The sequence below is a fragment of the Salvelinus fontinalis genome, chromosome 17, assembly GCF_029448725.1.
Source record: "Salvelinus fontinalis isolate EN_2023a chromosome 17, ASM2944872v1, whole genome shotgun sequence".
Classification (NCBI taxonomy): Eukaryota; Metazoa; Chordata; class Actinopteri; order Salmoniformes; family Salmonidae; genus Salvelinus; species Salvelinus fontinalis.
The window spans coordinates 5,521,976-5,542,795 of NC_074681.1; the positions used below are offsets into that span (position 1 = coordinate 5,521,976).

Consider the following 20,820-nt stretch of genomic DNA (forward strand, 5'->3'; position numbering starts at 1 on the left):
AGGTAGGTAGGGTAGGTATGGAAGGTAGGTAGGGTAGGTATGGAAGGTAGGTAGGGTAGGTATGGAAGGTAGGGTGGGTATGGAAGGTAGGGTGGGTATGGAAGGTAGGGTGGGTATGGAAGGTAGGGTGGGTATGGAAGGTAGGGTGGGTATGGAAGGTAGGGTGGGTATGGAAGGTAGGGTAGGTATGGAAGGTATGGAAGGTAGGTAGGGTACGTATGGAAGGTAGGTAGGGTAGGTATGGAAGGTAGGTAGGGTAGGTATGGAAGGTAGGGTAGGTATGGAAGGTAGGGTAGGTATGGAAGGTAGGGTAGGTATGGAAGGTAGGGTGGATATGGAAGGTAGGGTGGATATGGAAGATATGGAAGGTAGGGTAGGTATGGAAGGTAGGGTGGATATGGAAGATATGGAAGGTAGGGTAGGGTAGGTAGGGTAGGTGTGGTAGGTGAGGTAGGGTATGTATGGAAGGTAGGGTGGGTATGGAAGGTAGGGTGGGTATGGAAGGTAGGGTAGGTATGGAAGGTAGGGTAGGGTAGGTATGGAAGGTAGGGTAGGGTAGGTATGGAAGGTAGGGTAGGAATGGAAGGTAGGGTAGGGTATGGAAGGTAGGGTGGGTATGGAAGGTAGGGTAGGTATGGAAGGTAGGGTAGGTATGGAAGGTAGGGTAGGTATGGAAGGTAGGGTAGGTATGGAAGGTAGGGTAGGTATGGAAGGTAGGGTAGGTATGGAAGGTAGGGTAGGTATGGAAGGTAGGGTGGGTATGGAAGGTAGGGTAGGTATGGAAGGTAGGGTAGGTATGGAAGGTAGGGTAGGTATGGAAGGTAGGGTAGGTATGGAAGGTAGGGTAGGTATGGAAGGTATGGAAGGCAGGGTAGGAAGGCAGGGTAATAGGGTAGGTATGGAAGGTAGGGTAGGTATGGAAGGTATGGTAAGTAGGGTAGGTAGGTATGGTAGGGTAGGTAGGGTAGGTATGGAAGGTACGGTATATATGGAAGGTAGGGATGGTAGGGTAGGTAGGGTAGGTATGGAAATGCAGGTAGGGTAGGTATGGAAGGGATGGTAAGTAGGGTAGGTATGGAAGGTATGGTAAGTAGGGTAGGTAGGGATGGTAGGGTAGGTAGGGTAGATATGGAAGGTAGGGTAGATATGGAAGGTAGGTATGGAAGGTAGGTAGGGTAGGTATGGAAGGTAGGTAGGGTAGATATGGAAGGTAGGTAGGGTAGGTATGGAAGGTAGGTAGGGTAGGTATGGAAGGTAGGTAGGGTAGGTATGGAAGGTAGGTAGGGTAGGTATGGAAGGTAGGTAGGTAGGGTAGGTATGGAAGGTAGGTAGGTAGGGTAGGTATGGAAGGTAGGTAGGTAGGGTAGGTATGGAAGGTAGGTAGGTAGGGTAGGTAGGTAGGGAAGGTAGGTAGGGTAGGTAGGGTAGGTAGGTAGGGTAGGTATGGAAGGTAGGTAGGGTAGGTATGGAAGGTAGGTAGGGTAGGTATGGAAGGTAGGTAGGGTAGGTATGGAAGGTAGGTAGGGTAGGTATGGAAGGTAGGTAGGGTAGGTATGGAAGGTAGGTAGGGTAGGTATGGAAGGTAGGTAGGGTAGGTATGGAAGGTAGGTAGGGTAGGTATGGAAGGTAGGTAGGGTAGGTATGGAAGGTAGGTAGGGTAGGTATGGAAGGTAGGTAGGGTAGGTATGGAAGGTAGGTAGGGTAGGGTATGGAAGGTAGGTAGGGTAGGTATGGAAGGTAGGTAGGGTAGGTATGGAAGGTAGGTAGGGTAGGTATGGAAGGTAGGTAGGGTAGGTATGGAAGGTAGGTAGGGTAGGTATGGAAGGTAGGTAGGGTAGGTATGGAAGGTAGGTAGGGTAGGTATGGAAGGTAGGGTAGGTATGGAAGGTAGGGTAGGTATGGAAGGTAGGGTAGGTGTGGAAGGTAGGGTAGGTGGGAAAGGTAGGGTAGGTGTGGAAGGTAGGGCGGATATGGAAGATATGGAAGGTAGGGTAGGTATGGAAGGTAGGGTGGATATGGAAGATATGGAAGGTAGGGTAGGTGAGGTAGGGTAGGTATGGAAGGTAGGGTGGGTATGGAAGGTAGGGTAGGTATGGAAGGTAGGGTAGGGTAGGTATGGAAGGTAGGGTAGGTAGGGTAGGTATGGAAGGTAGGGTAGGGTATGGAAGGTAGGGTGGGTATGGAAGGTAGGGTGGGTATGGAAGGTAGGGTAGGTATGGAAGGTAGGGTAGGTATGGAAGGTAGGGTAGGTATGGAAGGTAGGGTAGGTTTGGAAGGTAGGGTAGGTATGGAAGGTAGGGTAGGTATGGAAGGTAGGGTAGGTATGGAAGGTAGGGTAGGTAGGGAAGGTAGGGTAGGTATGGAAGGTAGGGTAGGTATGGAAGGTAGGGTAGGTATGGAAGGTAGAGTAGGTAGGGAAGGTAGGGTAGGTATGGAAGGTAGGGTAGGTATGGAAGGTAGGGTAGGTATGGAAGGTAGGGTAGGTATGGAAGGTAGGGTAGGTATGGAAGGTAGGGTAGGTATGGAAGGTAGGGTAGGTATGGAAGGTAGGGTAGGTATGGAAGGTAGGGTAGGGTAGGTAGGGTAGCGTAGGTATGGAAGGTAGGGTAGGTATGGAAGGTAGGGTAGGTGAGGTAGGGTAGGTGAGGTAGGGTAGGTATGGAAGGTAGGGTAGGTATGGAAGGTAGGGTAGGTATGGAAGGTAGGGTAGGTATGGAAGGTAGGGTAGGTATGGAAGGTAGGGTAGGTATGGAAGGTAGGGTGGATGTGGAAGGTAGGGTGGGTATGGAAGGTAGGGTGGGTATGGAAAGTAGGGTGGGTATGGAAAGTAGGGTGGGTATGGAAGGTAGGGTGGGTATGGAAGGTAGGGTGGGTATGGAAGGTAGGGTGGGTATGGAAGGTAGGGTGGGTATGGAAGGTAGGGTGGGTATGGAAGGTAGGGTGGGTATGGAAGGTAGGGTGGGTATGGAAGGTATGGAAGGTAGGTAGGGTAGGTATGGAAGGTAGGGTAGGTATGGAAGGTAGGGTAGGTATGGAAGGTAGGGTAGGTATGGAAGGTAGGGTAGGTATGGAAGGTAGGGTAGGTATGGAAGGTAGGGTAGGTATGGAAGGTAGGGTGGATATGGAAGATATGGAAGGTATGGTAGGTATGGAAGGTAGGGTGGATATGGAAGATATGGAAGGTAGGGTAGGGTAGGTGTGGTAGGTGAGGAAGGGTAGGTATGGAAGGTAGGGTGGGTATGGAAGGTAGGGTAGGTATGGAAGGTAGGGTAGGTATGGAAGGTAGGGTAGGGTAGGTATGGAAGGTAGGGTAGGTATTGAAGGTGGGGTAGGTATGGAAGGTAGGGTAGGGTATGGAAGGTAGGGTGGGTATGGAAGGTAGGGTAGGTATGGAAGGTAGGGTAGGTATGGAAGGTAGGGTAGGTAGGTATGGAAGGTAGGGTAGGTATGGAAGTTATGGAAGGCAGGGTAGGAAGGCAGGGTAATAGGGTAGGTAGGGTAGGTAGGATATGTATGGTAATGAAGGTAGGGTAGGTATGGAAGGTAGGGTAGGTAGGGCAGGTATGGAAGGTAGGGTAGGTATGGAAATGCAGGCAGGGTAGGTATGGTAATGCAGGTAGGGTAGGTATGGAAGGGATGGTAAGTAGGGTAGGTATGGAAGGTATGGTAGGTATGGAAGGTAGGTATGGAAGGTACGGTATATATGGAAGGTAGGGTAGGTAGGGTAGATATGGAAGGTAGGGTAGATATGGAAGGTAGGGTAGGTATGGAAGGTAGGGTAGGTATGGAAGGTAGGTATGGAAGGTACGGTATATATGGAAGGTAGGGTAGGTAGGGATGGTAGGGTAGGTGTGGAAGGTAGGGTAGGTGTGGAAGGTAGGGCGGATATGGAAGATATGGAAGGTAGGGTAGGTATGGAAGGTAGGGTGGATATGGAAGATATGGAAGGTAGGGTAGGGTAGGTAGGGTAGGTGTGGTAGGGTAGGTGAGGTAGGGTAGGTATGGAAGGTAGGGTGGGTATGGAAGGTAGGGTGGGTATGGAAGGTAGGGTAGGTATGGAAGGTAGGGTAGGGTAGGGTAGGTATGGAAGGTAGGGTAGGTATGGAAGGTAGGGTAGGGTATGGAAGGTAGGGTAGGGTATGGAAGGTAGGGTGGGTATGGAAGGTAGGGTAGGTATGGAAGGTAGGGTAGGTATGGAAGGTAGGGTAGGTAGGGAAGGTAGGGTAGGTAGGGTAGGTAGGGTAGGTATGGAAGGTAGGGTAGGTATGGAAGGTAGGGTAGGTATGGAAGGTAGGGTAGGGTAGGTAGGGTAGGTATGGAAGGTAGGGTAGGTATGGAAGGTAGGGTAGGGTAGGTAGGGTAGGTATGGAAGGGTAGGTATGGAAGGTAGGGTAGGGTATGGAAGGTAGGGTAGGGTATGGAAGGTAGGGTAGGGTATGGAAGGTAGGGTGGGTATGGAAGGTAGGGTAGGTATGGAAGGTAGGGTAGGTATGGAAGGTAGGGTAGGTAGGGAAGGTAGGGTAGGTAGGGAAGGTAGGGTAGGTATGGAAGGTAGGGTAGGTATGGAAGGTAGGGTAGGTATGGAAGGTAGGGTAGGGTAGGTAGGGTAGGTATGGAAGGTAGGGTAGGTATGGAAGGTAGGGTAGGGTAGGTAGGGTAGGTATGGAAGGTAGGGTAGGTATGGAAGGTAGGGTAGGTAGGGTAGGTATGGAAGGTAGGGTGGATATGGAAGATATGGAAGGTAGGGTAGGTAGGGTAGGTGTGGTAGGGTAGGTGAGGTAGGGTAGGTATGGAAGGTAGGGTGGGTATGGAAGGTAGGGTGGGTATGGAAGGTAGGGTAGGTATGGAAGGTAGGGTAGGGTAGGGTAGGTATGGAAGGTAGGGTAGGTATGGAAGGTAGGGTAGGGTATGGAAGGTAGGGTAGGGTATGGAAGGTAGGGTGGGTATGGAAGGTAGGGTAGGTATGGAAGGTAGGGTAGGTATGGAAGGTAGGGTAGGTAGGGAAGGTAGGGTAGGTAGGGTAGGTAGGGTAGGTATGGAAGGTAGGGTAGGTATGGAAGGTAGGGTAGGGTAGGTAGGGTAGGTATGGAAGGTAGGGTAGGTATGGAAGGTAGGGTAGGGTAGGTAGGGTAGGTATGGAAGGGTAGGTATGGAAGGTAGGGTAGGTATGGAAGGTAGGGTAGGGTATGGAAGGTAGGGTAGGGTATGGAAGGTAGGGTGGGTATGGAAGGTAGGGTAGGTATGGAAGGTAGGGTAGGTAGGGAAGGTAGGGTAGGTAGGGAAGGTAGGGTAGGTAGGGAAGGTAGGGTAGGTATGGAAGGTAGGGTAGGTATGGAAGGTAGGGTAGGTATGGAAGGTAGGGTAGGTAGGGTAGGTATGGAAGGTAGGGTAGGTATGGAAGGTAGGGTAGGGTAGGTAGGGTAGGTATGGAAGGTAGGGTAGGTATGGAAGGTAGGGTAGGTATGGAAGGTAGGGTAGGTAGGGTAGCGTAGGTATGGAAGGTAGGGTAGGTATGGAAGGGAGGGTAGGTATGGAAGGGAGGGTAGGTATGGAAGGGAGGGTAGGTATGGAAGGTAGGGTAGGTATGGAAGGTAGGGTGGGTATGGAAGGGAGGGTAGGTATGGAAGGTAGGGTAGGTATGGAAGGGAGGGTGGGTATGGAAGGGAGGGTGGGTATGGAAGGTAGGGTGGGTATGGAAGGGAGGGTGGGTATGGAAGGGAGGGTAGGTATGGAAGGTAGGGTAGGTATGGAAGGTAGGGTGGGTATGGAAGGGAGGGTAGGTATGGAAGGGAGGGTAGGTATGGAAGGGAGGGTAGGTATGGAAGGGAGGGTAGGTATGGAAGGTAGGGTAGGTATGGAAGGTAGGTAGGGAAGGTAGGGTAGGTATGGAAGGTAGGGTAGGTATGGAAGGTAGGTATGGAAGGTAGGGTAGGTATGGAAGGTAGGGTAGGTATGGAAGGTAGGGTAGGTATGGAAGGTAGGGTAGGTATGGAAGGTAGGGTACGTATGGAAGGTAGGGCAGGTATGGAAGGTAGGGTAGGTATGGAAGGTAGGTAGGGTAGGTATGGAAGGTAGGTAGGGTAGGTATGGAAGGTAGGGAAGGGAGGGTAGGTATGGAAGGCAGGGTAGGTATGGAAGGCAGGGTAGGTATGGAAGGTAGGGTAGGTATGGAAGGTAGGGTAGGTATGGAAGGCAGGGTAGGTATGGAAGGTAGGGTAGGTATGGAAGGTAGGGTAGATATGGAAGGTAGGTAGGGTAGGTATGGAAGGTAGGGTAGGTATGGAAGGTAGGGAAGGTATGGAAGGTAGGGTAGGTATGGAAGGTAGGGTAGGTAGGTATGGAAGGTAGGGTAGGTATGGAAGGTAGGGTAGGTATGGAAGGTAGGGTAGATATGGAAGGTAGGGTAGATATGGAAGGTAGGGTAGATATGGAAGGTAGGGTAGATATGGAAGGTAGGTATGGTAGGTATGGAAGGTAGGGTAGGTAGGGTAGGTAGGGTAGGTATGGAAGGTAGGGCAGGTATGGAAGGTAGGGTAGGTATGGAAGGTAGGGCAGGTATGGAAGGTAGGATACTACATGAGATTAGTCCATTGAAGTGTAGCAATATAACATTTAGCAGGTTGAACGCTGACGTACCCCTTTGACTCCCTTCTTGAGCTTGTCGTCGATGAAGAGGGAGAGGTACTCTGGGGAGCGGGAGTTGAGGTTGAGGAAGTACTCAAAGTCTCCGGCGATAGTCTGCTTAAAGAGTCGGTCGTTGTTGAATGACTCCAGGAGGAAACGGTCGAACCGCGTCTTCAGGTCCAACAGGCCCTATAGGACAGAGAATCAAATCCAACTTTACTTCAAGGGAATTAAAAATCACAGCACACTTTACAATAGTAATAACACACAGATACTATAGAGATTGCAAGTGGTTTACGTGTTAACTCTTGGGGATGCCCTAAAAAGATAATTGGTATTGTGGTAAACAATTATCTTTCTTCTGTACTGAAATTCCAAATACTGTACCACTTGGCAGTTACGTACATAGTTGTTTTCTGAATAACTGTCGTTCCTGGAAGCTGTTGCCGTAGTGATAACCAAAAGACACTCCCTAAAAAGAGTGGGCTGGAACCTTAGCTTCAATACTTATTGGGGTAGTTACCAATGTTACTATTTTAAAAAAGCCTCATATTGGAGTTCTTTCTGGTCAGGAAATAATCTGTGCCCTGATCGTTATGGACATGTTCTGAGAATAAAAATGCCAGACAATCTTTGATTTGAGGTTAGGCCCAGCGTACCTGGATGTAGTCGACAGGGTTCTTGCCCTCTCCCTCCTCTGACACCAGAGCCTTGCCCTGCTCCCTCAGGTAGGAGCTCATACACTCACACATGGTCTTCAGGCCGTTAGGCACACGGCTAAACAGCTTGTACATACAGCCCAGGTCTGGAGCGCAACAGAAAGAGAGAAGGAAGAGGGGGGAGAGAGGAAGAAGGGGGGGAGAGAGAAAGAAGGGGGGGAGAGAGAAAGAAGGGGGAGAAGAGAGGAAGGGGGGGAGAAGAGAGGAAGGGGGGGAGAAGAGAGGAAGGGGGGGAGAAGAGAGGAAGGGGGGAGAAGAGAGGAAGGGGGGAGAAGAGAGGAAGGGGGGAGAAGAGAGGAAGGGGGGAGAAGAGAGGAAGGGGGGAGAAGAGAGGAAGGGGGGAGAAGAGAGGAAGGGGGAGAAGAGAGGAAGGGGGGAGAGAGAGGAAGGGGGGAGAGAGAGGAAGGGGGGAGAGAGAGGAAGGGGGGAGAGAGAGGAAGGGGGGAGAGAGGAAGGGGGGAGAGAGGAAGGGGGGAGAGAGGAAGGGGGGAGAGAGGAAGGGGGGAGAGAGGAAGGGGGGAGAGAGGAAGGGGGGAGAGGGGAGGGGAGGAGGGGGGGAGAGAGGAAGGGGGGAGGGGAGGAAGAAGGGGTGAGAGAGGAAGGGGGGAGAGGAAAATGGAGAATAGATGAGTTATGAAGGAAGTTCAAACCAATACACAGATCTAGTCAGAACTTGACATTGGTTTAGATGTCAAAGATTCACTGGCTTTGTCTGTATTTCTGCGTGTCTGGTTTCAGAGTTAATCTGTGACGTAAATGCAGAGCTCAGGAAATGCGTTTTAAGCAAATTCCAGTCAAGAAAGTGAACTGACGCGAACCAGTAAATACATGAGTGACAGAGTTGACTTATTTATCTCTGATTTGATAATCATCAACAGGAGGGTTTGATTCAGTCAACTCATCTATAATAGGTCTTGTACTATCTAGTATTTGTATCCCTGTCTGATAGTATGACATCTAGTGGGCCTTTTGGATACTTCAGACTAACACACGTGTCTAATTATCTCTGGCTCTCTGTGTGGCCTTCTATCACACTATTGTTTGTGGAGATATGCTCCGATTGGTCGACTGACCAAAAGCTCAGCTATAATTAAAATAAATGTGGATCTGACTGGAAGTGTGCAGAGATTTTTTCTCTCCCTGTTTCACTTTGTCTCCAGTAGCTTCACTAATCAGCTTTGGGTGTCCTAATCAGCTTTGGGTGTCCGGTAGATTGTGCCTAATTGGCTACGGTTACATAGGCAACACATTCAGAGCTTTTTCCAATTATTTCCATATCTGATCCCAATCTGATATTTTTCCTAATGTATGAACAGCAACAACAAAACATATATTGAATATGATCTTTTGCCTTCAGATTCATACCAATGCCATACGTGGACCTCAATCCTAACGCAATTCTGATGCTCCAATATGTGGCCACATTTGTATGCTCTAAAGTGATTTTTGTTTGTGTGCACGATTTGCCGTTATCAACCACCCCGAAAATGTTATGTAACAGTGACAGGAAATGAGCGTTACATCTGTGTGCTACTTCAGAGGCTACATCAGTGGGAATGTGCAAATCTGATATGAGCGTGGACAGTCAAAAAAATTAGATTGTATAGAAGACTATCGCTAGGTCTGGAGAATCATTGATTAACACTGGATAACATGCCTATGTCCGGACAACCTTTTTACATGAAAATCACCCACAGCCCAAGTCTCAGGACGGGAACGTTGATCTAGGATTACATTTTCCTCTTTTAGACCACAGTGAAAAAGATTCTATGGACAGGATGACGTGTTCAGCACTCATACTCGGGATGCTTAAAGGGCCCAGGTCTCCAGATATAATTAAACACACAAGTAAAGTTCTCATTAGTCTGGATTATAACTCAATTCAGTCTTAATTCGTTGCCTGTAAAACAAGCCTGTTTTCCATGTTCACCTTCTGTCTTGCCGTTCTTGAGCATGTGAACCAGGCCGGAATTCTCCATCTCCACGATGGTCTTCATGTGTTTGGAGATGAGCTCCCGTTCCACCACCTTGACGATGGGCTCCTCTGTGGACTTGTCCAGGCAGTGCAGCACCCGCTCTATCTCCTCGTTGATCCTGGCCTCCACCTTCTTGATGTACACACTGGCACTGTTCTCCGCTAGGAACTTCTGGCTCTCCATCTGAGGGGTAGGACAGGGTACGGTTTGAGGAGGAGGAGGGGGTAGGACAGGGTACGGTTTGAGGAGGAGGAGGGGGTAGGACAGGGTACGGTTTGAGGAGGAGGGGGGGGTAGGACAGGGTACGGTTTGAGGAGGAGGAGGAGGAGGGGGTAGGACAGGGTACGGTTTGAGGAGGAGGAGGAGGGGGTAGGACAGGGTACGGTTTGAGGAGGAGGAGGAGGAGGGGGTAGGACAGGGTACGGTTTGAGGAGGAGGGGGTAGGACAGGGTACGGTTTGAGGAGGAGGGGGTAGGACAGGGTACGGTTTGAGGAGGAGGGGGTAGGACAGGGTACGGTTTGAGGAGGAGGGGGTAGGACAGGGTACGGTTTGAGGAGGAGGGGGTAGGACAGGGTACGGTTTGAGGAGGAGGGGGTAGAACAGGGTACGGTTTGAGGAGGAGGAGGAGGGGGTAGGACAGGGTACGGTTTGAGGAGGAGGGGGTAGGACAGGGTACGGTTTGAGGAGGAGGGGGTAGGACAGGGTATGGTTTGAGGAGGAGGGGGTAGGACAGGGTACGGTTTGAGGAGGAGGAGGAGGAGGGGGTAGGACAGGGTACGGTTTGAGGAGGAGGAGGGGGTAGGACAGGGTACGGTTTGAGGAGGAGGGGGTAGAACAGGGTACAGTTTGAGGAGGAGGGGGTAGAACAGGGTACGGGTTGAGGAGGAGGAGGTAGAACAGGGTACGTGTTGAGGAGGAGGGGGTAGGACAGGGTACGGTTTGAGGAGGAGGAGGGGGTAGGACAGGGTACGGTTTGAGGAGGAGGAGGGGGTAGGACAGGGTACGGTTTGAGGAGGAGGAGGGGGTAGGACAGGGTACGGTTTGAGGAGGAGGAGGGGGTAGGACAGGGTACGGTTTGAGGAGGGGGGGGGTAGAACAGGGTACGGTTTGAGGAGGAGGAGGTAGAACAGGGTACGGTTTGAGGAGGAGGGGGTAGAACAGGGTACGGTTTGAGGAGGGGGGGTAGGACAGGGTACGGTTTGAGGAGGAGGGGGTAGAACAGGGTACGGTTTGAGGAGGAGGGGGTAGAACAGGGTACGGTTTGAGGAGGAGGAGGGGGTAGGACAGGGTACGGTTTGAGGAGGAGGAGGGGGTAGGACAGGGTACGGTTTGAGGAGGAGGGGGTAGGACAGGGTACGGTTTGAGGAGGAGGAGGTAGAACAGGGTACGGTTTGAGGAGGAGGGGGTAGAACAGGGTACGGTTTGAGGAGGAGGAGGAGGGGGTAGGACAGGGTACGGTTTGAGGAGGAGGAGGGGGTAGAACAGGGTACGGTTTGTTTGAGGAGGAGGAGGTAGAACAGGGTACGGTTTGAGGAGGAGGAGGTAGAACAGGGTACGGTTTGAGGAGGAGGGGGTAGAACAGGGTACGGTTTGAGGAGGGGGGGTAGAACAGGGTACGGTTTGAGGAGGGGGGGTAGAAAAGGGTACGGTTTGAGGAGGGGGGGTAGAAAAGGGTACGGTTTGAGGAGGGGGGGTAGAACAGGGTACGGTTTGAGGAGGGGGGGTAGAACAGGGTACGGTTTGAGGAGGAGGTAGAACAGGGTACGGTTTGAGGAGGGGGGGTAGAACAGGGTACGGATTGAGGAGGGGGTAGAACAGGGTACGGTTTGATGTGAGATAGAGGTATTTCAGATACAGAACAAAGTGGAAATTGGAAGAGGTTGATAGGGCAATACAATTTTATGTAAAACGGAAAACTAAAAAGCATTTTATTAGTGTGGACAATTGTTGAGGAGCACAAAATGACGAAGTGATGGGCTTCGACTCATGAACAGGATTTGGATAACCACAAACCAAGAGGTCACCTATATGTTGGAATGTTGCTATATGGGGTTAGATGAGGATAGTGAGAAGCTCCACTGACTTAACGCAGCTTAATGTTTTGTAATAGCTTGGTTACGTGTTTTTGTGGTTTTAGCATCCATGCCAACATCATAAAACAAATCTCAGCAGTCACACTGGACCAAAAAAAAAAATCAAAAAAGGAGTGTGTAAAATGTTGCCCAACCCACCTGGAAGAATTCTGCAGACATTTCTAAGAAGGGGGACTCAAAGTCTTCCTCGTACACAGACCTACCCTCCAGACCCAGAATCATCAGCATCTGACAGGCGTTCCTGATCGCTCCCCTGTACACACACAAGGAATAAACACATGATCTAGATTTATGGGGGGTGATTTCGCTCTTTAAAAGAGATAAAAACCATACGATAGGATTTATAGTTTTAAGACTCCTTAAAACATCCACAGTTTATTTTAATTTCAAAGAAGTAACATTGAGTAAAACCTATTTGCCAGAGTGGTGATGAATTGGGTATTAATGTAGTAGTTAATCTCCCAAATTGAAAGGTCAGTTCTCTGTGAATAGGATGTGCTACTGCCCTTATCATAGGCCTACATTAAAAAAACAGCCAAAGAGAAAGAAGTGGTTTCAGGGGCTTAAACCTCACATCACAGCCAGCCATTGTCCCCTAGGGTATGACTTATGCACCAGCCTCACCAAATACCCACTATCTGATCAACAGTAGCAGGAACTGTATACACAAAGCAAGTCAGTCATCATGATCGGAAAGGCAAAACTGATCCCAGACCAGCACTAATACTCAGACCCTGTGAATAGATACAGGTCTTTCTTTTGTTAGACAGATCCCAGAACAGTCCTTACCTGTCCACCACCTCTCCTTTCCTCTCCCGTGCGATCATGTCCAGCAGGGTCTGTCGCAGGTGGTCTCGAATGCAGCCGTAGCGTACCACCTGGTCTCTGAAGATGATCAGGCCCAGGTTGTAGACGTTCTCCACGTTGTTCTGCTGCACGTACACCCGGTCCTGGAGCCAAGTGGAGTACAGCGCCCGGTAAGTTAGAATAAAACCCATTTGAGTACTTTGTCCTCCAAAGAGAAAATTCTTGCACAGTTAGAGTTTACTCAAAACGGGTAAGGACACCCAAAAAAGTCATATTTTTTGCACTGAAAAGCCATATGATACCTGATAGGCTGGTGTCCTTAGTACTTGGTTACACTCACCAATACAAATCTATAGCCTACTAGGCAGATACAAAATAAATATGGCTGAAATCTCAGTTCTGGGATTAGATGTTTTTATTACCAGAATAACACTACATCATCTTCCCATTTCTGCACCTAACACTGAGCGGGCCAGGCAGCTAACTGGAGACCCAGGGAAACGGTCAAACTTAATTTGAAACTTTTGTGAGTGTACTGTTTACTGTTCATTTTATATTGTTCATTTCACTTTTGTTTATTATCCATGTCACTTGCTTTGGCAATGTTAACATATGTTTCCCATGCCACTAAAGCCCTTTGAATTGAAGAGAGAGATCAAGCCCTTTGAATTGAGAGGGGTGGGGGGAGAGAGCAGGGAGAAGGAGAGAGAAAAACAAAAGAATCCCGGGAGAATTCTGCAGTCTCCATAGCGGCTGTGTCACTGGATTGTCCCTCACCTCATACAGCTCACAGACAGTTGGCCTTACTGTCAAAGTAAATCAAGCCGAGTTGCCACTAGTTGCCCAAAAAAACTGGAAAAATAAAACAGAAGTTCTTTGTTCTGCCCAGGGCAAACAGCAACTAGAAGGCTGGCCCGCCCCAACCCCCACCATGACACGTCGTTGAGGAGAGTCTGCCCAGGGCAAACAGCAAATAGAAGGCTGGCCCGCCCAACCCCCGCCATGACGTGTCATTGAGGAGAGTCTGCCCAGGGTAAACAGGGCAAACAGCAACTAGAAGGCTGGCCCGCCCAACCCCCGCCATGACGTGTCATTGAGGAGTCTGCCCAGGGTAAACAGGGCAAACAGCAACTAGAAGGCTGGCACGCCCAACCCCCGCCATGACACGTCGTTGAGGAGAGTCTGCCCAGGGTAAACAGGGCAAACAGCAACTAGAAGGCTGGCACGCCCAACCCCCGCCATGACACGTCGTTGAGGAGAGTCTGCCCAGGGTAAACAGGGCAAACAGCAACTAGAAGGCTGGCCCGCCCCTGCCATGACGTGTCATTGAGGAGTCTGCCCAGGGTAAACAGGGCAAACAGCAACTAGAAGGCTGGCACGCCCAACCCCCGCCATGACACGTCGTTGAGGAGAGTCTGCCCAGGGCCATTCTTTCATACGAGGAAACTATTATTTACACTTCAGGGAAACCACTGGAGACAAAACACTAAACGGGAGATAAAACTCTACAGCTTTCTGGAGAAGCAATACTACTGATTAGGCCTGTCGGGTTAAAAGGACATCTGGAGAATCCTTCAGGACTGGGGTTTGGGAATTCTGCAGATTCATGTAAACTATGCATATTTTCCAGCATATCCCTGGTATACAGACAGTAGTTGTGCTTCTTGGCATGGTCAACATGGACTGGACACTTCCAATTCAGTGTAACAGCAAAACTGTTGTTCTTCCATCAATAACCATAGAACACACTAGAACAGGAGTGTCAAACTTTCAATTAAGACCCAGGTGAGGGGAGTTCTTTACTAGTTAGTGACCTTAATTCCTCAATCAAGTACAAGGGTGGGGCGAAAACCTGCAGACACTCGGCCCGCCGTGGAATGAGTTTGACACGTAAACTAGACCTAAAGCAGTCCACCTACCATGTACATCAGGATGTCTCTGATCATGACCATGGCTGTCTGGTGGTCGTTCCACGCTTGATTCAAAGTCTGCAGAAAGTTATTGTTTAACGAGTTTAGGACATCTTCCCGTACCTGCGGAAAGACATAAGATAAGTACTGAGAGTCTTAGTAAAGATATAAGATAAGTACTGAGAGTCTTAGTAAAGACATAAGATAAGTACTGAGAGTCTTAGTACTGAGAGTCCTAGTAAAGACATAAGATAAGTACTGAGAGTCTTAGTACTGAGAGTCTTAGTAAAGACATAAGATAAGTACTGAGAGTCTTAGTAAAGACATAAGATAAGTACTGAGAGTCTTAGTACTGAGAGTCTTAGTAAAGACATAAGATAAGTACTGAGAGTCTTAGTAAAGATATAAGATAAGTACTGAGAGTCTTAGTAAAGACATAAGATAAGTACTGAGAGTCTTAGTACTGAGAGTATTAGTAAAGACATAAGATAAGTACTGAGCGTTTTAGTAAAGACATAAGATAAGTACTGAGCATTTTAGTAAAGACATAAGATAAGTACTGAGTCTTAGTAAAGACATAAGATAAGTACTGAGTCTTAGTAAAGACATAAGATAAGTACTGAGTCTTAGTAAAGATATAAGATAAGTACTGAGAGTCTTAGTAAAGACATAAGATAAGTACTGAGAGTCTTAGTAAAGACATAAGATAAGTACTGAGAGTCTTAGTAAAGACATAAGATAAGTACTGAGAGTCTTAGTAAAGACATAAGATAAGTACTGAGAGTCTTAGTAAAGACATAAGATAAGTACTGAGAGTCTTAGTAAAGACATAAGATAAGTACTGAGAGTCTTAGTAAAGACATAAGATAAGTACTGAGAGTTTTAGTAAAGATATAGCGTCTGTCTATGTTGAAGTTGCCTGTAGACACTGATCCAAGGCAAAAACATTTGAGATCAGTGTCTACATTTTTTGGAGTTTGCAACCTAAAGGTGTAAGTTAGAAATTAGATTGAATGAACTGATCCTAGATCTGTACCTATGGGCAACGTCTACCCATGGCTCTGTATTAGAAAAGCTGGAGACTGACAACATGTGGACATATAGGTTATGACCCCAGCTATCTGGCCTGCTGTATGCTAAATGTTATATTCATGAGAGAAGGTGATGCCAAATACTACATTCCAGTGCAGGTGGTTCATATGAATTAGCATAGTCCCCAGACAGAATACACTGCTACAGCTCCCATACTAATCAATCACAAGAGTTTAATCAAGTATGTCTGTCTGGTTCTGTTTTGAGTGAGGTGAGTTTTCATGTAGGCTATATAGCTCTGATCTAACATCCGTCTATCTATATCTATAGCTGAACGGGGGATTGTTTCATTGTGTGCTGTACTTAATTTGCAAAATGGATTGCACTGTGTTGTGTGTGTACAGGTTCCCTGCTGATTTTGCATATCAAATTTTGTCCGTTACAGCCAAGGCCAGGGGTTTCTCTTGACCCACATGGTCACGTGACCAGGAGAAACTCCCGGGCCTAATTCGCTGTGAAAGTCAACACCTATTCCGATTTACTTCCGTACCCAGTCACAAACTATTTTGAATGGGATTCAAGATTATATCCTCAAATTCATGAAAGTGCGGTCATTTACGATATATAAAATGATATTGTGATTATGGATTGAATTTACCTTCTAACAGATGCCTCTTAATAAGATTTTAATTTGCGTTCACATGCTTTTGCTCTTGAAGACCATCAAAACCAAACTACAAGGCGTGAGGGATGGTCACTTTCACAGCGTGTTATGGGAAATGATTTATAGAAGATAAACAGTGGTGCATTGTGGGAGGCGTAGTCCTTTACTTTGTTGACGAGGTGCTCGGTGACGACCTCGCGTAAGCCCGTGTAGAGCTTCTCGCCGTGTTTGTGCAGCACCATGGTGTAGGCGTTCCTGTAGAGCTCCTCGAAGCTCAGCCCGCTATTGTTCTTCCTCTGGATCTCCTGGATAGCGTTCTTCAGAAGGTCCCAGATGTTGTTGACATACTTCTCATCCATTGTCATCTAGGGAGAGAGAAATCGGACACAATGAAGAAACAATGACAACGGAACAGTTCAACCCTTTTCACCTGTGTCCGTTCATTCTTAGTAAGGATTGTTTCCTCATTCTGAAAATCTGAACAGATGACATCTTTGTCAATTGATATATGACAGCAGTGCACAGATGTTGGTAATTCATTAGAGGTTGCTATCGGGTTAGAACAATGATGCAAGTTTATAAGGATCTTACAATGTTTTATACAGTCTCAAAAGCTGTTTAGGTATGGCTATGATCGACGACTCACCGACAAGCTGGCCCTGCACCTAGTATGCATTTTTGTGATTTGCGTGAGGATTTGAAGCCTCAAATTTTCTTAGAGCTTTCTTTGATAAACCACAGGTGTCACCTAGGGCCTAAAAGTTGAGTGACAATAACATGAAAAACAAAAACAGTCAATTATGACTTCCCAGTGAGTCAATCATGGCGGTCAAAACACACCTTGTCTGGACACATTTGAAACAAAGAGACAACGCCATTGGCGTATTATTAGGGATGTCTGTGTTTCTCATTGGTAGAGAAAAGGTAGGAGTTGGTGCATGAGGAAATCAAGTGACTAGGCTAATTGTAGTCAGAACATCTGTATTAGGACTATTGTGTAGGTTGTGACATAATATAATAGAGACAGTAGATCTAGCTGGTCTGTCATAATATAATAGTGACAGTAGATCTAGCTGGTCTGTCATAATATAATAGAGACAGTAGATCTATCTGGTACAACACACGATAAGTTAAATACAAACAATAATATATTTATTTAAGTTAGGGATTTTCATTTGACAGATAATCTCAAAGACGCTTCAAAACAAAAGTACATGTAGTTCTTGGGCTGGACGATGGTCATGAACAGAGGCTGACGTGTCCAGGTCACATCACCTCCGGTGGGTAAGAAATAGCATGACGTCGGGCTAAGCCTAGGTGTTTTTATATTTGAAGTATTGGTAATTATCAATAGTAGAACGAGTAGGGTGTACATAGCAGTAAATTATATATTTGCTTGCGTTAGCCTACATGATCATAATCTATGACATTATTAATGCAGATGGGGTCTATCACTACAACAAAGTGAACAAACCAGGAGTTGTGTTTATACAGACAGGCTAGCATAACACCATGAATTACTGAGAGAATTTGTTATGGGAAAGTATCTTGTCTTTCCCTAGGCAGGTTCAGAAGAATACAAAATTCCAAGATGAGGTGAGGGGGAAAAAATATGCAGACAATAACATTAAAAGAAAATCAACTACAGATGATTCTGATTCAAATTCATGTGGGCACAGCAGAGGCGCCAAGACGAGTGAAGTCTTTTTGCCCCATAGCTTATTAGTATGACAACAGCTTAGCTAGCTATCAAACCCTGTCAAAATGTCCATTCTTTTGGCCATTCAAACCTCAGGGATCCCATCACCTGATCAGAGAGCATATTAACACTCCAGCCACAACCATACACCTATTAGACAGGCAAGGAGAGGGCTGGAACCTGTAACTTTGATTGACTTCATTGCTGTTTGTCCGCCAGAGAAGGATGTTCAACTCACACATTGACATGAGGAGTAATTGAGGGAGATGGAAAAAGAGAGATAGGCTGAGTCAAAGAGTTTAAAATGACAGAGAGAGAGGGCCATGCCATCAAGTCATTGTTCTACACTGAGTTCTACACAAAGTAATTACATAATCTGTTTTATTATATTAGGGCCAACAACTGAACGGTACAGGATGCACCAACATGTGCAAAGGGGAAAACTGCCTAAATAGAATCCAGTTCTTCATGGCAGTCTAAATTAAAGCCTGCCCAAGCATGCAGAGACGCAAACAAACACATAGGCCCTAAACACACACACTACACTGAAAGTCACTTTGGTGGGCCTAAATTTGGAACATGGACCGAATAAACTGGGGGGCAAGTAGTTGTGTAAGATGAAAAGCTTATCCCTTCTCAGTTATTATTAGGTGGGGCTGCTGCAGGTATGCAGGCAGACAAAACTGCATATCCCATACCCTGGCTACTGTCCAGGTGCACAGACTGAGTGCGTGGTCACAGAAGCACTCGCACGGTCATTCCGCTGCTGTTATTCCTGCAGCATTCAAGCAGTCAGGGTGTAACACTGTGCGTGTGTGCGAGATAGAAATGTACTCTCTCATCCCCTGACTGTCTAAGCCCAGGGCCCTGACTGCAATGTCATTCCTTCACACATACAGCCAATGTCTGGCATCCAACAATGTAGGGCTGCTCTCATAAAGAGAGAGACTAACGTTAACTAACGTACAGCAATCGGTATACATGCTTAGCTAGTTCTGCAACATAGTCAGGCTAAATATCATGACACAGATTTTTTTTTTTTAAACACTGACAAATTAGTTTAGAAACTCTGGTTATACCCTTTCTGAGTTAGTAAGTTAGGCCTACGCTACAGGCAGTTTTTACGGGTGGGCAGTTGGCTACACAGCTAAGGAACTAGCTAACGTTAGCTGCTACCTAGACTAGGTCCTAGTTAACGTTAGCACGTTAGCCGGTAGCTTAACGTTACTAGCTAACGATAGACAGTTAACTTAAAGTTTAGTTAACCAGGTAGCTAGTTAGTTACCAAGCTAGGTTTCTGTTAACTAGCTAATAAAGTTAGCTGGCTGCCAATGTACATAACTAGCCAACAACCTAGCTAGAAACTAGTTTGTCAATAACACCGCAAGTTAGCTAACGAATAGTTAGCTAGTAGATATTTTCCAATGTGCACTAAACAAATAACAGAAACTTATCGAATCAAAGCTAGCTAGCAAACTAGCGAATATGAATCTACGCAACACGAAGCTAAGTTAGCTAGGTTGTTGTTAGCTGACAGTGACATTTTCAAAGTGTATGTTTAGCTAGCTAGCCAGGCCCGTCTTTAGCAAATTACATCCCCGGTGCTTGCGTCTCAGCGTACCCGGCCAATACTTACAGGAAAGGCTCTTATCCTCATCTTGGTGTCCTTCTTGACGCCGCCTTTGAGGTTGGACATGATTAGTTAGTACGTCCGTCTTCTCTACGTTATCATGAAATACTATTTTAGGCTGCAACAAGGATGCCTGCAAATGGAAAGTGGTAAAGATCCCCCTCGACCTTCCCCTTGGGCTTGGGTCCGTCTCTCTGCGCTGTTGTTGTCACTCCTCTTCTCTCAATTTTTGCCTAGCTTCTACCTTGCAGTGATGGCGGACAACAAGCTTCTACAGGGCAGTGGTAACTGCGAACCGAAATCACGCGAGATGAACCATGGAAAACATAATGTTGCAAAAAGATATAGCACGTTCATCCTCATTCCACCAGTTGGATATATATCCAATTAACTTTAACCCAGTATCAAGTCTGGACAATGTATTTGTATACAGTCTATTCAGTTCATATCATATTGCATTTTATCAGGTGGCCAAAATTGGAGGTGACATGGATTTGTAAAAATATTACACAAACGTGCACATTTCAAAATCTAGCATTCTTTCTTTGTGCTCACTAGATACTTACCTAGCTACATTATTGAGTAGTCAGTACCCATGCACTAGGCCTGTCAACTATGACGAGTTGGCCAATACACATCACATGATATCCATGCTGTTTTGTTATTTAAATACTAGTGTGCATAAAGCCTACAACATGACACAGTGCTAATGTAAACTGAGGGAGATTGTGATGTCACTAGGCCTAATAGTGTGACAGGGTAGGAACCACAATGTCTGTTCCTTTAAGGAGACCCTTAGTTACCATGTGATATGTATAAAAGCAACCTTTTTTCAGGTAGGCCTAAAATATTTTGTCCTAAAGGTCCTGAGAGGTAATTGTGATTTGTTGATTCTGAACCCGCCAGGAGACTGTTAAAGTAAATATAGGCTTATGTGTGTTATTTAGTCTTACTGCCAAATCTAACTGTTATTTTACTGTTGTTGCCTAGTCTAACTGTTATTTTACTGTTCTGTTACTGCCTCCTGTTGTTACTGTTGGCCTGAATATTAGACTATGTCTAGATGTTACACTTGGCCTTATACAAAATCAGAGGATGAAATGAAAATGGAGACGGGTGACATTTTAAAGAATTACTTTAATTATTTTGGCTATGCACAAAACTAATTGTGTTCAAATTACTGTTGGTATTTGCTCAGAGAATTAAAGTAGCCGGTTGTGGCTCCATGTGTGATAACAAGCCTCCACTGCAATACAGTAAACACCCACAAGAGGGTAACGTTACGCTCTTGTCAATCCAAAGCTATAGTTATTTTTTTATTTTATTTAACCCTTATTTACCTAGGCAAGTCAGTTAAGAACAAATTCTTATTTATAATGGCGGCCTACCAAAAGGCAAAAAGGCAAAAGGCCTCAAGCGGGGACAGGGGCTGGGATTAAAAATAATTAAAATATATATATATATATAGGACAAAACACACATCACGACAAGATGAGGGTCAGGCGAGGGTCAGGTGATGTACGGAACAACTACGTAAATGTCAACCTTCACATGTCACATTATGCTGTCCAGTGTCCACCGTGCCTCCGTCAGAGGGCTATTCCAGTGTCCACCGTGCCTCCGTCAGAGGGCTATTCCAGTGTCCACCGTGCCTCCGTCAGAGGG

General features: G+C 46.8%; 1 protein-coding gene across 1 annotated transcript in view; it reads right to left on the reverse strand.

The window, feature by feature from the left end:
* Nucleotides 1-19,443, reverse strand: part of LOC129813629 (cullin-3-like) — a 29,984-nt gene extending 10,541 nt beyond the window's left edge. The window contains exons 1-8 of the mRNA XM_055865980.1: nt 19,162-19,443; nt 15,994-16,191; nt 14,140-14,253; nt 12,203-12,363; nt 11,552-11,666; nt 9,274-9,502; nt 7,284-7,429; nt 6,637-6,813 (exon numbers count right to left, since the gene is read on the reverse strand). Coding sequence (XP_055721955.1) covers nt 6,637-6,813; nt 7,284-7,429; nt 9,274-9,502; nt 11,552-11,666; nt 12,203-12,363; nt 14,140-14,253; nt 15,994-16,191; nt 19,162-19,221 — 1,200 coding nt within the window. The 5' untranslated portion in view covers nt 19,222-19,443. The remainder of the gene's footprint in view (nt 1-6,636; nt 6,814-7,283; nt 7,430-9,273; nt 9,503-11,551; nt 11,667-12,202; nt 12,364-14,139; nt 14,254-15,993; nt 16,192-19,161) is intronic.
* Nucleotides 19,444-20,820: the final 1,377 nt, after the last annotated feature.